We start from the raw sequence: 14824 nt of genomic DNA, 5'->3' as shown, positions 1-14824 counted from the left end.
CAAAATAAGCAAAAACACCCGCGCTACGTAACATAACCAATTAATTATAGCCTATTGCCTATTAGGTGAAAATAAATACTTTCTGGTGGGTCCTCCTTCGCTCGTGTGATCTGATTATATGAGATCAGTCATTAGTCTTATAATTAAACAATCAATTTCCATAAATAAATAAAATAGGCTGCATCTCAAAATAAAAAATAATGATGAAAGGAAAAAAAAAAAAAAAATCACTTTTAAGATCTAGTACACTCTCAGTTAGAACTATATTTCTTACACTTACTGTGGCCCCACATCGTCGGATGATTCAGATCTAACCTCATACCTAATTTTTCTTTGATACTTTTTTTTTTTTTTTGTAGAAAACTTTGACATTTAAAATTCGTTTGAGAACAATTTATTTAATTAAAATTGAAAATTTTTTACTGAAAATATTCTAAATAAAACTACAAGTTAATTTAATCATGAACAATAAAAAAAAAATGTAATATTACTCATAAATAGTTGTAAAAGTAAGCTAAAAAGTAAAAGAAGTTGTCCGATATAAATTATCTCAAACGCAACATTAATGTATATTCCATAAATATAATTTTCATAATTTTACATTCAATATTAATATTTTTAATTAGTATATATCAACATTTAAAATATGAAATAAATCTATTAAAAAAAAAAAGAAAGTAAAATAAGTGTCGAGTGATGTTTATGTTTAAGAATCAATTGTCAACAATCTTGTAACTTAACCGATAACTTCTTATGCACAAAACTTTTAAAGGTCTAATATATGAGGAAAATGATTTGATCTATGAATTAGCAACTATTAAAAAAAAATCTAAAATTGATTTTGAATTATTTTTATAATATATTTGATCTAAAATTTTAGCTTACACGTCCACTGCAGGTGGAGTCCCATGGCCCATTTTTAATTTTCAACACAGATCTTGCGTCAAAAACGAAATTACATTAATTTTTTGTTTATTTTAAGGAAAAGCTAAATTACGTTAATTAAAGCTAACAACTAATGATGATAATAATAAAATTGATGATAAGAAATGTTATAAAAGCATAATCAGAAAGCGATTCAAGGAAGCTAAAAATAGAACTGAGTGTAGTGTAAACATTCCCTCCCCCTATCTCTTTCTATTCTGGTGTCCGAGCTTGAAAAGCAAACCAACTTGACTGTTAAAGCCAAACCCAACTTTCATAATCGCTCTAACTCTAATGCACCACTTTTATTTATTTCTATTTTGTATGTATCTACTATATATATGTCTCACATGACTGCAATAACCGGCAACAAAACGACGAGGTGGTCGGAAAGCGACAGCTTTTGAGTTTGAATAATAAAAAAAAAATGCCGCAAAATGGTCTGGTCGGAGAAGCCCAGGCTTTGGGCGAGTCCGGTGGCCGGACGGTGGTGGTGGGGGTGAAGCTAGACTCACCTAGCAGAGAACTGCTGACATGGGCTCTGGTCAAGGTGGCTCAGCCTGGTGACCTTGTTGTTGCTCTTCACGTTCTTGGACATGATGGTAATGGAAAAAAACATGAACAAAGTTTATGATATAAAGTTTTGTACTTGGTTTTTGTTTTTTGATTTTTTTTTTTAATTTTATTTCTGGGTTTTGATGGGGTTTGTTGTTTTTGTTGTGAAATGGATAAATATGTGTAGAAATTGTGGATCAAGATGGGAAGTCATCTCTGCTTTCGCTTGTCAAAGCATTTGACTCTGTTTTTGACGTCTATGAAGGTTTCTGCAACCTCAAACAGGTTCGGTTTCCTGCAAAATTATTTCTGGGTTTTGTGCTATTTATTCATGGAATTTTGCTAGTATATAATTGCTTTGCTTTTGGTTGGTTTGAAAGCAGAAAACTAAGTTAAACAGAGTGAAACTTGAGTTGCATGTGTATTTCTTTTTGTTATTTGTATCAACAATCAAAATTTGTAGTTTCAGCGTTTTTGTTTTAGCTAAAAAAATTTTGAAAGGTAGAGGATTTGGTTGAAATGTTGCAGGTGGATCTCAAGCTTAAGATTTGCAGAGGTACATCAATTAAGAAAATTTTAGTTCGAGAAGCACAATCTTATTCTGCTGCTACTGTTATTGTCGGAACTGCTCGTAACCACCATAAATTGCGGCCATCGACATCGCTGGCTAAGTACTGTGCTAAAAAATTGCCCAAGGATTGTTGGGTTCTTGCTGTTAATAATGGGAAAGTTGTGTTCAAGAGAGAAGGGTCTCCAACAAGTGCAAGCTACTCCAAAGGTTTTGGATTTTTTATCATTGATTTGTTGTTTTTTGGAACGAATTATTGTACAATTTTCTTAAATTATGTACTTAATACAGGAACTGAAGATCATCATCGAAATGGGTTGCTTAGAATGATTCAGGGGACACTGAAGAAGAACACGAAAGTACTGAACGAAGGCAATGCCAGTGTGAGTTTAAAGGAGAGATTTGATGGTGGTACTTACCAAGAATTGGAGGAGGGCTTAGCTAAAGCTGCTCTGGATGGTAGAGAGAGTGCTATGAAGGAGAAATGCTCAATTTGTGAGTCGAACTCTGATTTGCCAGATAATTGTGGCGAGCAATCTGCAGAAGACTCTTCCAATGATGGCGTTGAAGACAAGTCTTTGGCTATAGTGCCAGTACAGAAGGAAGAAGCAGCGTCTGGTTCAATTTCTGTGTTGAAAAAAGAATTACCAGAATCAAAACCCGGCTGGCCATTACTTCGTCGTTCTATTCTGCCAGATAAAAAAGAATCTGAGAGGTCTTTGGTGCGGCAGATCTCTGTGGTTCAATGGGCATTGCGGTTGCCTAGTAGAAAGTATTTGCATATTACTAATTCAGATCACAAACAAAATAGTTGTGATCAGTGTGAAGATCAGTCCTCAACTTTAGATGGTGAGAGTGGCGCTATTGTTCCAGTGGATACCAAGACATTGACTGCTCCACCTTCACCTGAACGCAATTCCAGCAGCCCACCAAAAGAATTGGAGGATCTTCATGAGAAACACTCATCAAGTTGCAGATTGTTCAAGTACCCAGAACTCCTTTCAGCAACATCGAATTTTTCGCCAGGTTTGTTCTGATCCACATTTCATATTCGAATTAACTTGCTTATAGTCCGTTGTATGTAAATGTGGTTTTACTTTAACAAGTATTTTGCTCTGTAATTCCAGAAAACTTGATTGGGAAAGGAGGCAGCAGTCAAGTTTATAGAGGCTTCCTTCCTGACGGGAGGGAACTCGCTGTGAAGATCTTAAAGCCATCTGAAGATGCTTTGAGGGAGTTTGTCTTGGAAATAGAAATTATTACTACCTTACATCACAAGAACATTATTTCCCTTGTGGGGTTCTGCTTTGAGGATGGCAATCTTCTCTTGGTTTATGATTTCTTATCAAGAGGAAGCCTTGAAGAGAACCTTCATGGTATAAAATTACATATAATTATTGTGAACACCATGAAAAGTGAAGATTGTTATGCTACACAGGCTCCAAGTAGTTTCTAATTAATGTTATGTTTTTCTGGTTCTTGCTAACTTAGGGAATAAGAAAGATCCTCTTGCATTTGGTTGGAGTGAGAGATGTAAAGTGGCTGTGGGTGTGGCTGAGGCCTTGGAATATCTGCACAGTGGCAGTGCTCAACCTGTGATTCACAGAGATGTTAAATCATCAAATATACTATTATCTGATGATTTTGAGCCACAGGTGATGTAAAGCTTATGTCTTAATTTAGTGATTTTTTTTTTCTCCTTGTTGCGCTGTTGATGCTGATGTTATGTTACTTGGTTTCTTCAGCTCTCTGATTTTGGACTTGCAGTATGGGCATCAACCTCCTCATCACACATAACCTGCACGGATGTTGCAGGCACCTTTGGGTTTGTAACTTCAACTTCCATAGTTTTAGCATCCATAGCTTATCTGCAAGCTCAGCATTCCTTTCAAAGAGAAAATAATAGTTTCATTTTTTAATTGTTTCCTGAATAACGGTAAAATTTATTTTTTTTAATTGCTGCAGTTACTTGGCTCCTGAGTACTTCATGTATGGCAAGGTAAATGACAGGATAGACGTCTATGCATTTGGTGTTGTACTTCTTGAGCTTCTTTCAGGAAGAAAGCCTATAAGCAGTGAATATCCAAAAGGCCAAGAAAGCCTAGTCATGTGGGTATGTCTTCTTTACTCATGGGGCTATCAGTACTGAACTCACCTCTCGATGTTATATCTTAAAGAAGGATTAAATGATTTAAATTTGCTGTCCAGGCCAAGCCAATTCTAAATGATGGAAAGGTATCCCAATTATTAGATCCAAGCTTAGGCGATAACTATGATCAAGACCAGATGGAGAGGATGATATTAGCTGCCACACTTTGTATTAGGCGTGCCCCACGAGCTCGGCCTCAAATAAGCATTGTAAGTCATCTTTAGTTCTTCTTCATAGCTTCCCTTCGATTATACTTAATGATTTGCCTTCACTGCCCCCATGTCATATTCTAAATGTTATTGGAATTGCTGTCCCTCCCACCAAACACTTTCCTTCTCTCTTTTTTTGGTGAGTGAAGATGTTGTTTTCTGGACCCTAATCTCACTTTTTATAACTTGCATATCCCTCATCATGTGGTCCCTCAATTATAATAGCTCAACTCCTTAGTAGATTCTTTAAGATTATATTCGTCTAAATAACATTTTTTTTCTCCTTTCTATGATTATTTGTCTAAATTTATATCTGTTCTCATTGGCCACAGGTTTTGAAGCTCCTTCAAGGTGATATTGAGGTCACCAAGTGGGCAAGGCTACAAGTTAATGCTTCAGATGAATCCGACATGCTGGATGGCGAAGCTTGTCCACGTTCTAATCTGCAGTCACATCTTAACCTTGCATTGCTTGATGTGGGGGATGACTCACTCTCCATGAGCAGCATTGAGCAGAGTGTGTCACTAGAGGACTACTTGCAAGGCAGGTGGAGCCGCTCATCAAGCTTCGACTAACCACATTACTAGCTAATTGCTAGAAAAAATTGGTGTCTCCATTGTGTGATTCTTTTGTACATTCTTTTGTTTTTCCCTGCCATTTCATTGGCTTTTGTGTCTTCCCTCGGTTTCATATAGATGGGTTTTGGATGAGAGGTTGTTTGTGGGTGTGCCCTCCTCCTTCCCCAATTAGTTGAGAATCTAGTCCCAATTTGTTGGGGCTAGCTTCCTCTGAGAAAGAAAAGGATGGTTAAAAAAATAAAATAAGAGAACAAGTGTCAGTTTTATTCCCAAAAATCTCAATCAAAATGAGAGTGGAATATGTTGTAATTTTAAGAGATTAATACTATTGTGATCACAAGTAAACATTGCTCATATCCAGAACAAGCTGGTTAGTAAGAGCTATGCAGCATTTTGTGCTTGATTTATCCATCTTTTGATTACATATTTACATCTGTTTACTAACCATTTGATGCAACAGCATTTGATATTTGCAACTTTATGACTCACAAAGTGCCCATATGAGGACTATACAAGTCTTTATCATCCTGAACTTGCTACAATTATTGTTGAGCTACGTTCTGTTTGCATTTTCCCTCCAAACCCACTTTGGTATAGATTCCTCCCCACTTACCATCAACATCTACTATTGGGTCCTCACATTTTTACCCCGACGCTCTTGTATCCTCACGTGGATTTATAAAGTCATCAATGTCTCCAACACCACGAAAGCTACAAGTGCTACTCTAGAAATGTGTACTATTTTACTTTGTAGTGGTGCTCTAGGCATTAGTAATGGCAAGTCAAACAGGTCTCATGCACCCAAATAATAATCGCCACCGACACTCCATGTTCTGATGTTCATCACCCACACGTAGACATTGACATCACTCTATAGTCTATATCTTGTACCGAAGTGCCTTGTTTCATTGTACGTGTACAACACTTGTCAAGGTATCATGGGGTTTAAAATGACTGCTAGTACTTTTAACTCGTCAAACACTGCCTCATTCCTCTTCTCTCCTTCCAATTTCTGATCTCTACGTACTTTTAACTTGTCAAGGTATCATGGGATCAAAAATCACTACTAGAACTTTTAACAAAGGACTACAGGAATAATATCTGTCAAAATTTTGTGCAGCACTTGCCGACACTTATAAACTAATCTTCATCCAGGAATACCTTGTGTATACACAATTACTGTCTTAGCAGGCCAAACAAGCAACAATTATGATAGATATGCTTGACATGACACTTTAATATGTCCCATTCTAACACAATCACTACCTGCTCCTCCTACACGGGTAGCAGAAATTAGCTTCTACCCCAATTATTGGCTTAAAATACTTGTTCCACATGCCGGACTTTGAGCAAATATTACATGAACTGAGAATAGCCTCGCACAGGCGTTTGATGCAGGACAAGGTGGAAATATAAGGAAATAAAGAAGAACAAGATAAATCCTAGGCTTCACCATCTAGAATCTATCTGAAAACCTTAGGCTTCATCGTTTATGGTTGTTTGGAATCACTACCAAGCCTAGAGAATTATGAAATCTCTCTAATCAGAAAATTGTTATTCAAATTGCAGTACTTAAAGCCATTCCCTAGCTTCAATTTATTAGGTTAGGGATACATCAAGCCACATTATATTCCATAATTCAAAGTGAAATCTAGAAAAATCTGAAATTCAAATTTCAAAAAGTGAAATCTAAGATTTCAAATAAGGAACAAAAAATCTGAAATATTGTGGTTTTTATTTTTATTTTTATAAACAAATATTGTGGTTGAATCTGATCAAAATATGGCTATTAATGAGGTTTTCAGCATAGTTTTTGAGGAGTATCCTTGTTGGAACCATGTGATGGCATATGCCAGGCAGGGCCGGCCTAAGGTATTTAGAGGCCTTAAGCAAAACTTTTAAATTGGGCCTTTTTACTGTTTAAATATTTACTTTATATTATTAACTTTATATAAAATATTTTTATTTAAATTTTATTTTTCTTGCTTGTTAAGATGCAAAAATATTAATTAAGTTTTGTATTCAACTTCTTTTAAAATATTATTTTTAATTGATAATAATTGCAATTATTTCATTGTTATCTTCTAACTATGTTTTATAAATTTATTGTTCATTTGTAAGATTTTTAGCTGAATTTTTAGTTATATTTTTTATTGCTAGTGACAAATTAATCTAGAGATCTGATTTGAGATTTGGTTTAAAAAGTTTTTTTAATTTTTTTATACGAAATTCACAGATTTATTTAATAAAATCAAATAAAATAAATACTTTTCAAAAAATAAAGATTAAATAACGCCTAATTGGACCAAGAAACAACGAATTAAGAAGCTAGTGTTAGACTATTTTTTATATTTTAAAATAAGAATTTATGAATTAAAAAAAATAAAAAGAACAAAATGATAAATCTAGAAGAGTGTAGTGACTGTAATACAACCACTAGAGGAGTTGTTACTCTTTACCAAACATTTGCCTCAAAAACCCAGAGAACCTCTTCCATGTTCTTTAAAAAGAAAATATATATATATATATATATATTGTCTTCTTTCTCCCATTCTTTTGTAAATAACCTAGAGAAAGTAAAATAAGAAAGCTATGTCACAAAAAGGTAAAATATTGGCTTTGTTTTACCTCATCAAGGGACTGTCAATTGCCGAGGGAGCTGCTTGTAACTGACTACCATTTTAGGTAGAGACAGAAGATCTAGTGGCAATTTTTGTAATCAGTTTTAGTTTAGGAGTTTTGGAGAGATTGAGAGAGTTTGGTCTATATTTTTACTTTTTAGTGTGTCTAGGACTCAATTTAGTCTAAAATTCTGAAGAATTCTAATCGTTTGAAAGAGAGAGTCAAACAAAATATACGCATATTGAGATTGAAATTTTCATGTATTGGCTAAATTTTGAGGCTTAATTAATACTCTCCAAGGTAATTAATAATCCAAAATTTTCTTCTACCGTTCTTTGTTTTTTAAATATAGTATTGGATAAGTATTGACTAATATTTGAGATTATATTTTTAAATTTTGTTGACCTGGAGCTTGATTTTGGGAGCCTTCTATCACTTGGGGCCTTAGGCAATGACATCAGTTGCTTCTACTGTTGTGCTGCTCCTGATGCCAGGTTCTCCTTGATTAGAGTTTGGAACCCAAAATGAAGCATACTCTTCTGCAAAGAAACTTCTGCATGGACTAGTGCTAGCTGGAACTCTGTATGACTAAGGGGTTGCGCTATGGATAATGCTAACCTTGTAGTAGTAGTAGTGCTGCTAATAATGGTAGTCTCAGTTTTGCAATTTCAGAACGTGATAATCTGACTTCTTCATACCTACAATATGTGCAGAATACACCGATGTCTGACATTTGTGTCAAGAAACTTGAATTTTCTGGTTTTACCATCTACCCTTTTCTTTTTCATGGAAACAATGTGAATATGAACTGCTTTTCACACAAACAATATGATTGTGAACTAACAAAGATACAGTTATGTTATTGTGCCCTGACTTTAACTATTGCTTCTTACAAATTTTTTTTTTTTTTTAATAACAAAAGTTAGAAACTGACAGTTTCAATGTTGTAACATCACTTTGTATTACAAATCTACATATTATTATATCCTTTATTTTTTATGCTTTGTTCATTTCACTTTATAGGATCCTGATCTTCATTAAATACATTTTGAATCACATTCTCCACTTTCTTTAATCTTACCATCATTTCCTTATTCTTTCCTTTTGTTTCAGCATGAGTCCAACTTACTATGATGAAAATAGACTGATTGGTGATGTTTATCTAAGACACATTAGACTTTTCTTTAGCCCACTGACAAATTTAGTGATTCTAGGTGACATTTACCTTGCATGTTGCTTGTCTTCGTTTAAATTATTTCGTTGGGAAAGTGATTTATATCAATTACTTGAATCCTGATAGAATGTCACATTCATACATAATGTTATGTCAATCTACTTATGAGACTACTCTTGCGTTAGACATTAGATCATCATGTTCCACTGAAGTAATCTTAACAAGCTTGACCAATTTCGCCATTATTTAATAGCTGATGTAATAAACATTTCTTCCAATTTTATGGCAAACCATATTTTAGCTAATTCATAAAATGAGTTGAGTTGAGTTGAGTGAGTTAACTGGATTTAACATTTATAAAAATTAGATTCTTAAATCTCACATTCTAAGTTTTTTTTTTTTTTTTTTGAAATTCATATTAAAATTTTGTTTCAGTTTTTTAGAGATTATGCAGGGGTGTGTGCGGGTCAGATTTGTCAGGCAAAAACTAATATTTCTATCCAATCCGCCACTAGTGGGTTGGGAAAATTTTAATCCGCCACTGACCCACCAAAGTCTAAACCGGCGGATTGGTTACAAATTTTGGTAGTTTCAACTTGGCGAGTTAGGCGGGTTGACATTAACAATGTTATTTTTTTAAAAAATTATCACAATCTACAATTTATTATTGCATAATCTCAAAATATAACTAATGCACACGAAAAATTAAAGCTATATTTCATTGAATAATCTCAATTCTAACACAAACATAGGGTCAATAAAAAAGAGATATATCATCTCTAATAGACCTTGTCTCCACAAAAAAGGAAAAAGGAAAAGAAAAAACAATAGACTATTGCCTTACAACTGAGAAAAATTAAATCAATAAACCCAAAGTCTTAATATTCCCAAAGTCACATCAAGGATTCAAAATAATAACATACCAATATAACAAATAAACTGTAAAATTGTATGCATAGTCTCAAGATTTACAAGAAAATATGGGACCCAAATCAAAAAGACAAACAACATACTCAATAAAAATATAGATACAAACATTATGCAATATAATACATATGAACAACTACCTTTGTGGTTATCTAGGAGAGTATGCAATTGATAGAAGGTGAAGAATTGAAGGGATAAAAAAAATAGAGGCTTCAAAAAGGTTGAGGAAGAAAAAGACAAAACAACATGAAAGAGGGAGGGAGAGGAAGTAGCTGAAGGTGAAGGGTAAATATAGAGTATATGTAGTATACGGTTGAAGTGATTTTAGGGTTTCAATGTTAACTTTTTATATTTTGTATAAGGAATTGATTATTGATTAGCTATACAAATTGATTAGGTGAATTGATTAACTTTATATACAAAATATACGACTAATCAATTTAAACTAATATATATATATATATATATATATATATATATTTTTTATGTATAATTAAGCGGGTGGGTTGGATTGTAGCGGGTTGGTAATGTTTCAATCCGTTATCCAACCCAATCCACTATTTTGGGCATCTAACCCGTCCAACCCAAATTGCCTAACTTAATGACCCGCACAGGACAAGCAGGTTGGTGGGTCAAGTGGATATTCTTCACACCCCTAATTATGGGTTATAATTTCTCATTCTTCCAAGAAAATTTTAAATTTTCCTAGGAAAACAATCAACAAAAAAATGTTGAGGTCAAGTTTTCTTCTTGTTATTCAAGTCCAAAGCTAACTGATTAAACCCCATTTTATTCCTTTTATTGGATGAAATCAAGTATCTTTGTGACGAGGTTATCGTTTCATCGTTTGCATGAAGAGTGGCTTGGCTCTATGATTTCTTACTTACCTTCTTTGCAAAACTTTACTTTCTGATTTTCTATTTTGCAGTCTTTTGATTGGTTTTGTGACTCAATATCCTTGCAAATGGTTGTAAACATTACAAAGAGTTTTTGAATGACGAATGATTAGTTTTCGCCACTCAAAATACCATGTAGAAAAATTTCTTTTATTTATTCCTAAGTTAAGAATATTTTCTATATATACTTATTTTTCCAACAGCACTTCTTTTTCCACAACCAACACCATGTAAATGAAGTTACTGTTTATTATTTTATAAGTAATGACATCTAATTCACCTTTGATTGGTATGTATTTCACCTTATTGTTATCTAACTTAATCAACGTAAAATGGAATTTCTATAAGGATACTTTTTCTTATAATTTATTAATTTAAAAAATTATTAGTTTCTTCCAATATCCTAATGGTGGTTATTGTTGAACACTATTTTCTAAAAACATCAATTTGATATTTAAGTGTTTTTAACAACTTCAGCCTTAATTGAATTGATTTCTTTGTATTAATACCGTGATGATCATGCCAAAATCATAAAACATTAACCATATTATTGGCATGTTAAATACATTTCATGCAAAATATGGCCACATTGTTGTGAGAGTTTTTCATTTGCATAGAGTATTTTAAATATAAAATAATTTTTTTTCTACAAAACTTGTGAATTCTAATTTTTTTTTCAATTCTATCAAATACCTCAATTCAACTTCAAATACATCATTCAAATTCATAGTCCGCAATAATATGGCCAAGTACTCCGAGTGGTCTTGCCGCAGGACTTAAGCAATGCTCTAATGCTTTAAGTAGTTGGAGTTTGGGGGTCTTTGGGCATATACCGAAAAAGATTGAAGAAAAGAAGAGGAATCTACACAAGCTGACTGTGCAGGATAAGGAGGGACAAAATGGAGCTGAAATTAATAGATTAAAGAAGGAAATAAATGAATTACTTGATGGGGAAGAAGTATGGTGGCAACAAAGATCAAGGGTACGATGGTTGGGGGAAGGTGACCGTAATACAAAATACTTTCACAACCGTGCATCAGAGAGGCGAAAAAAGAACACTATTTTGGGGCTATGGAATGAGAATGGAATTTGGTGTGAGAGCAAAGAAAGTGTGGCAGCCACAGCTATCTCCTATTTCGAGAACATCTATACTACTACAAACCCAACCCGAATTGCGGAAGTAGTGAGCCTCATTCCGGCCAAAGTCTCCGAAGAAATGAATGACAGCTTGGTTAAAAATTTTACTGCAGAAGAGGTCAGAGTCGCTCTTCAACAAATGCACCCAACTCGAGCTCCTGGCCCGGACGGTATGTCTGCCATCTTTTTTCAGAAATACTGGAATATTGTAGGCTGTGATGTTACTAGTATGGTGCTTAATGTGCTTAATTTTGATAACCCCATGACTGAATTAAATAAAACTAATATCACTCTTGTGCCGAAAGTAAAACAGCCTACCAAAATGAAGGAGTTCCGTCCCATAAGCCTTAGTAATGTTGCCTATAAGCTTATCTCCAAAGTTCTTGCCAACCGTCTCAAAGTAATCTTGCCACAGCTCATTTCAGAAAATCAGAGTGCCTTCTTACCTGAGAGGTTGATCACTGATAATATTTTAGTAGCTTTCGAACTTATGCACTATTTGGATCATAAGAAAGACGGAAGAGATGGGTTTATGGCTGTTAAATTAGATATGAGCAAGGCTTATGATAGGGTGGAGTGGAAGTTTATTGAGGAAGTAATGCGTAGATTGGGTTTTCACGAGCGATGGATAGGGTGGATTATGAGATGCATCACCACGGTTACATATTCCATAATTATCAACGGGGAAGCACATGGCAACATAGTTCCTTCTCGGGGGCTTTGTCAAGGGGATCCGCTCTCTTCCTATCTCTTCCTATTATGCACGGAAGCCTTCTCAGCACTAATTGAAGAAGCAAACAGCAATAACACCCTCACAGGTATATCCATTTGCAGAGGTAGTCCGAAAGTAACTCATTTGTTCTTTGCCGATGACAGCCTACTCTTCTGTAAGGCAGAAAATCAGGAGTGCAACAAAATGGTGGAGATCCTTAAGCAATATGAAGCAGCCTCAGGTCAGCAAGTGAACACAGACAAATCCTCTGTTTTCTTTAGCCACAACACGGCATCTTCTATGAAAGAGGAAGTAATGGACATCCTTGGACCTATGCAACATACAAGACATGATAAGTATCTTGGTCTCCCATCTCTAATAGGAAAGTCCAAAAACCAAGTCTTTGCTGAAATTAAAGAAAAGGTGGGGAAGAAACTCTCGGGTTAGAAGGAAAAGATGCTATCAATGGGGGGAAAAGAAATTCTTATTAAGGTAGTGGCGCAAGCGGTCCCCACTTATACTATGGGCTGTTTTCTGTTACCTATAGGTCTCTGTGAGGATTTGGAAGGGATGATGAGGAATTTTTGGTGGGGTCAGTGAAACCAAGAATCAAAAATGGCCTGGGTTGGCTGGAAAAAGATGTGCAAAGCTAAGAGGCATGGAGGCATGGGTTTTCGCAATCTCCAAGCCTTCAACCTAGCTATGTTAGCCAAGCAAGGGTGGCGTCTTCTTACTAATCCAACTTCTTTGGTGGCTCGCATTTACAAAGCAAGATATTACCCCTATGGCGATGTCCTAGGGGCGAAGCTTGGAAGCAATCCCTCATACGCGTGGCGAAGCATATTTAAAAGCTTGGAGGTCATTCGGAGGGGCTCTAGATGGAGGGTCGGAAATGGGAAACTTATACACATTTGGGAGGACAAATGGCTCCCCACCCCAACCACATTCAGAGTATGCAGCCCACCGAGACATTTTGATGATTTTCCTATGGTCTCCTCCCTCATTGACGAGGACACAAGGCGTTGGAAAGCTGATGTTATCCGTTCCCTCTTTCTACCCTTTGAAGCCCAAACCATACTAAATATTCCTCTCAGCTTTAACTTACCTGAGGACTCCATTGGCTGGATTGGTAATAAACGTGGTGTATTTTCTGTCAAGAGCGCGTACTATGTGGCGTTAGCACTAGTGGATCCTTCTGTGGAAGCCGAGAGCTCAAGTGGGGACTATAGAACCCCCTTTTGGAAGAAGATGTGGCAACTGAAGTTACCTGCAAAAATTCGAGTTTTCGCTTGGAGAACTTGTATGAATGGACTGCCAACTCGGCTAAACTTGGAAAACAGAGGGGTCAAAATTGATGGCTTATGCCCATTATGTGAGAAGGGTCCGGAAAGCATCAAACACGCATTAGTTCATTGTAGGAAGGTATGGGAGGTTTGGTGGAGTTGGCAGACCTGTCCAATAAACTTGGGAGATGGAACCTTGGACATCACAGATTTGGCTATGCGAATTATGGAAAAGGGGACAGATATGGATTTGGAGATTTTCTTTGTCACTGCTTGGTCAATCTGGTACAATAGAAACCAGGTGGTACACGAACAGTCTTCCCTCTCACCTTCTCAGATTTGGGATTATGCCCAAAGGCTTCGCTGTGACTATAAAGGTGCTATCACAGCTTCCCTACTTCGACAACAGCCCCCTGGTGTTGGCTGGGCTGCCCCACCTCCTGACACTTTTAAGATAAATGTAGATGGAGCTACAGCTGACGATGGCAGATGTTCTAGTGTCGGAGCTGTGATACGTGATTGTAGAGGTATTATGATTGCTGCTAGAAGTGGTTTGTTGAATGCTTCCTATGATGTGGAGACTACTGAAGCTCTTGCAATTGAGACTGGGATTCTTTTGGCTGGTGAGTTAAAGCTTTCTCAAGTAATTATAGAATCTGACTCCCTTATTGCTGTCCAAGCGGTGAACTCTGGATCTTGCCATGGAACTATGGGCCCTATTATCCATGGTGCTCTTAATCTGCTTAATCAGTTTAGAAGTTGGAAAGTACTGCATCTGAAAAGGGACTACAACAATGCAGCACATATGCTGGCTCAGTATGCTAGAAAGGCAAAGATGTCTCAGACCTGGATGGGTTCCGAGCCCCCTTGGCTTCATAATGTACTAATGTTTGATAGAACAAAGTGCTAGTATTGACTTTGTCTTTATGCCTTGTTGTATTTCAATCTCAGATGTCAATGGAAAGTTTCGAGTTTCATTTCAAAAAAAAAAAAAAAGGGTTTAATAATATGGCCAAGTCTTCTACACATTTTAGAGTCTAAGGCGACAAATTTAGTGGGACTTCTCTTATTTTAAATATTAATTGAATAA

At 35.7% G+C, this 14824-nt stretch overlaps 1 protein-coding gene across 1 annotated transcript; it reads left to right on the top strand.

Annotated features, from left to right (window-relative positions):
* The first annotated feature begins 1109 nt into the window (after positions 1-1109).
* On the top strand, positions 1110-5337 carry LOC111999270 (protein kinase STUNTED). The gene is given in 11 exon segments (XM_024031397.2): positions 1110-1526; positions 1667-1764; positions 2008-2257; positions 2339-3073; positions 3175-3423; positions 3539-3702; positions 3793-3872; positions 4013-4160; positions 4256-4405; positions 4738-4947; positions 4949-5337. Coding segments are annotated over 11 exon segments (2307 nt in total). The 5' UTR covers positions 1110-1351; the 3' UTR covers positions 4997-5337.
* The last annotated feature ends 9487 nt before the right edge of the window (positions 5338-14824 follow it).

Source organism: Quercus suber, unplaced genomic scaffold, assembly GCF_002906115.3.
Source record: "Quercus suber isolate HL8 unplaced genomic scaffold, Cork oak 2.0 scaffold_4, whole genome shotgun sequence".
In the NCBI taxonomy this organism is placed as follows: domain Eukaryota; kingdom Viridiplantae; phylum Streptophyta; class Magnoliopsida; order Fagales; family Fagaceae; genus Quercus; species Quercus suber.
Note: the sequence above shows the minus strand (reverse complement) of the source record. Positions and strands in the feature narration are given on the sequence as shown.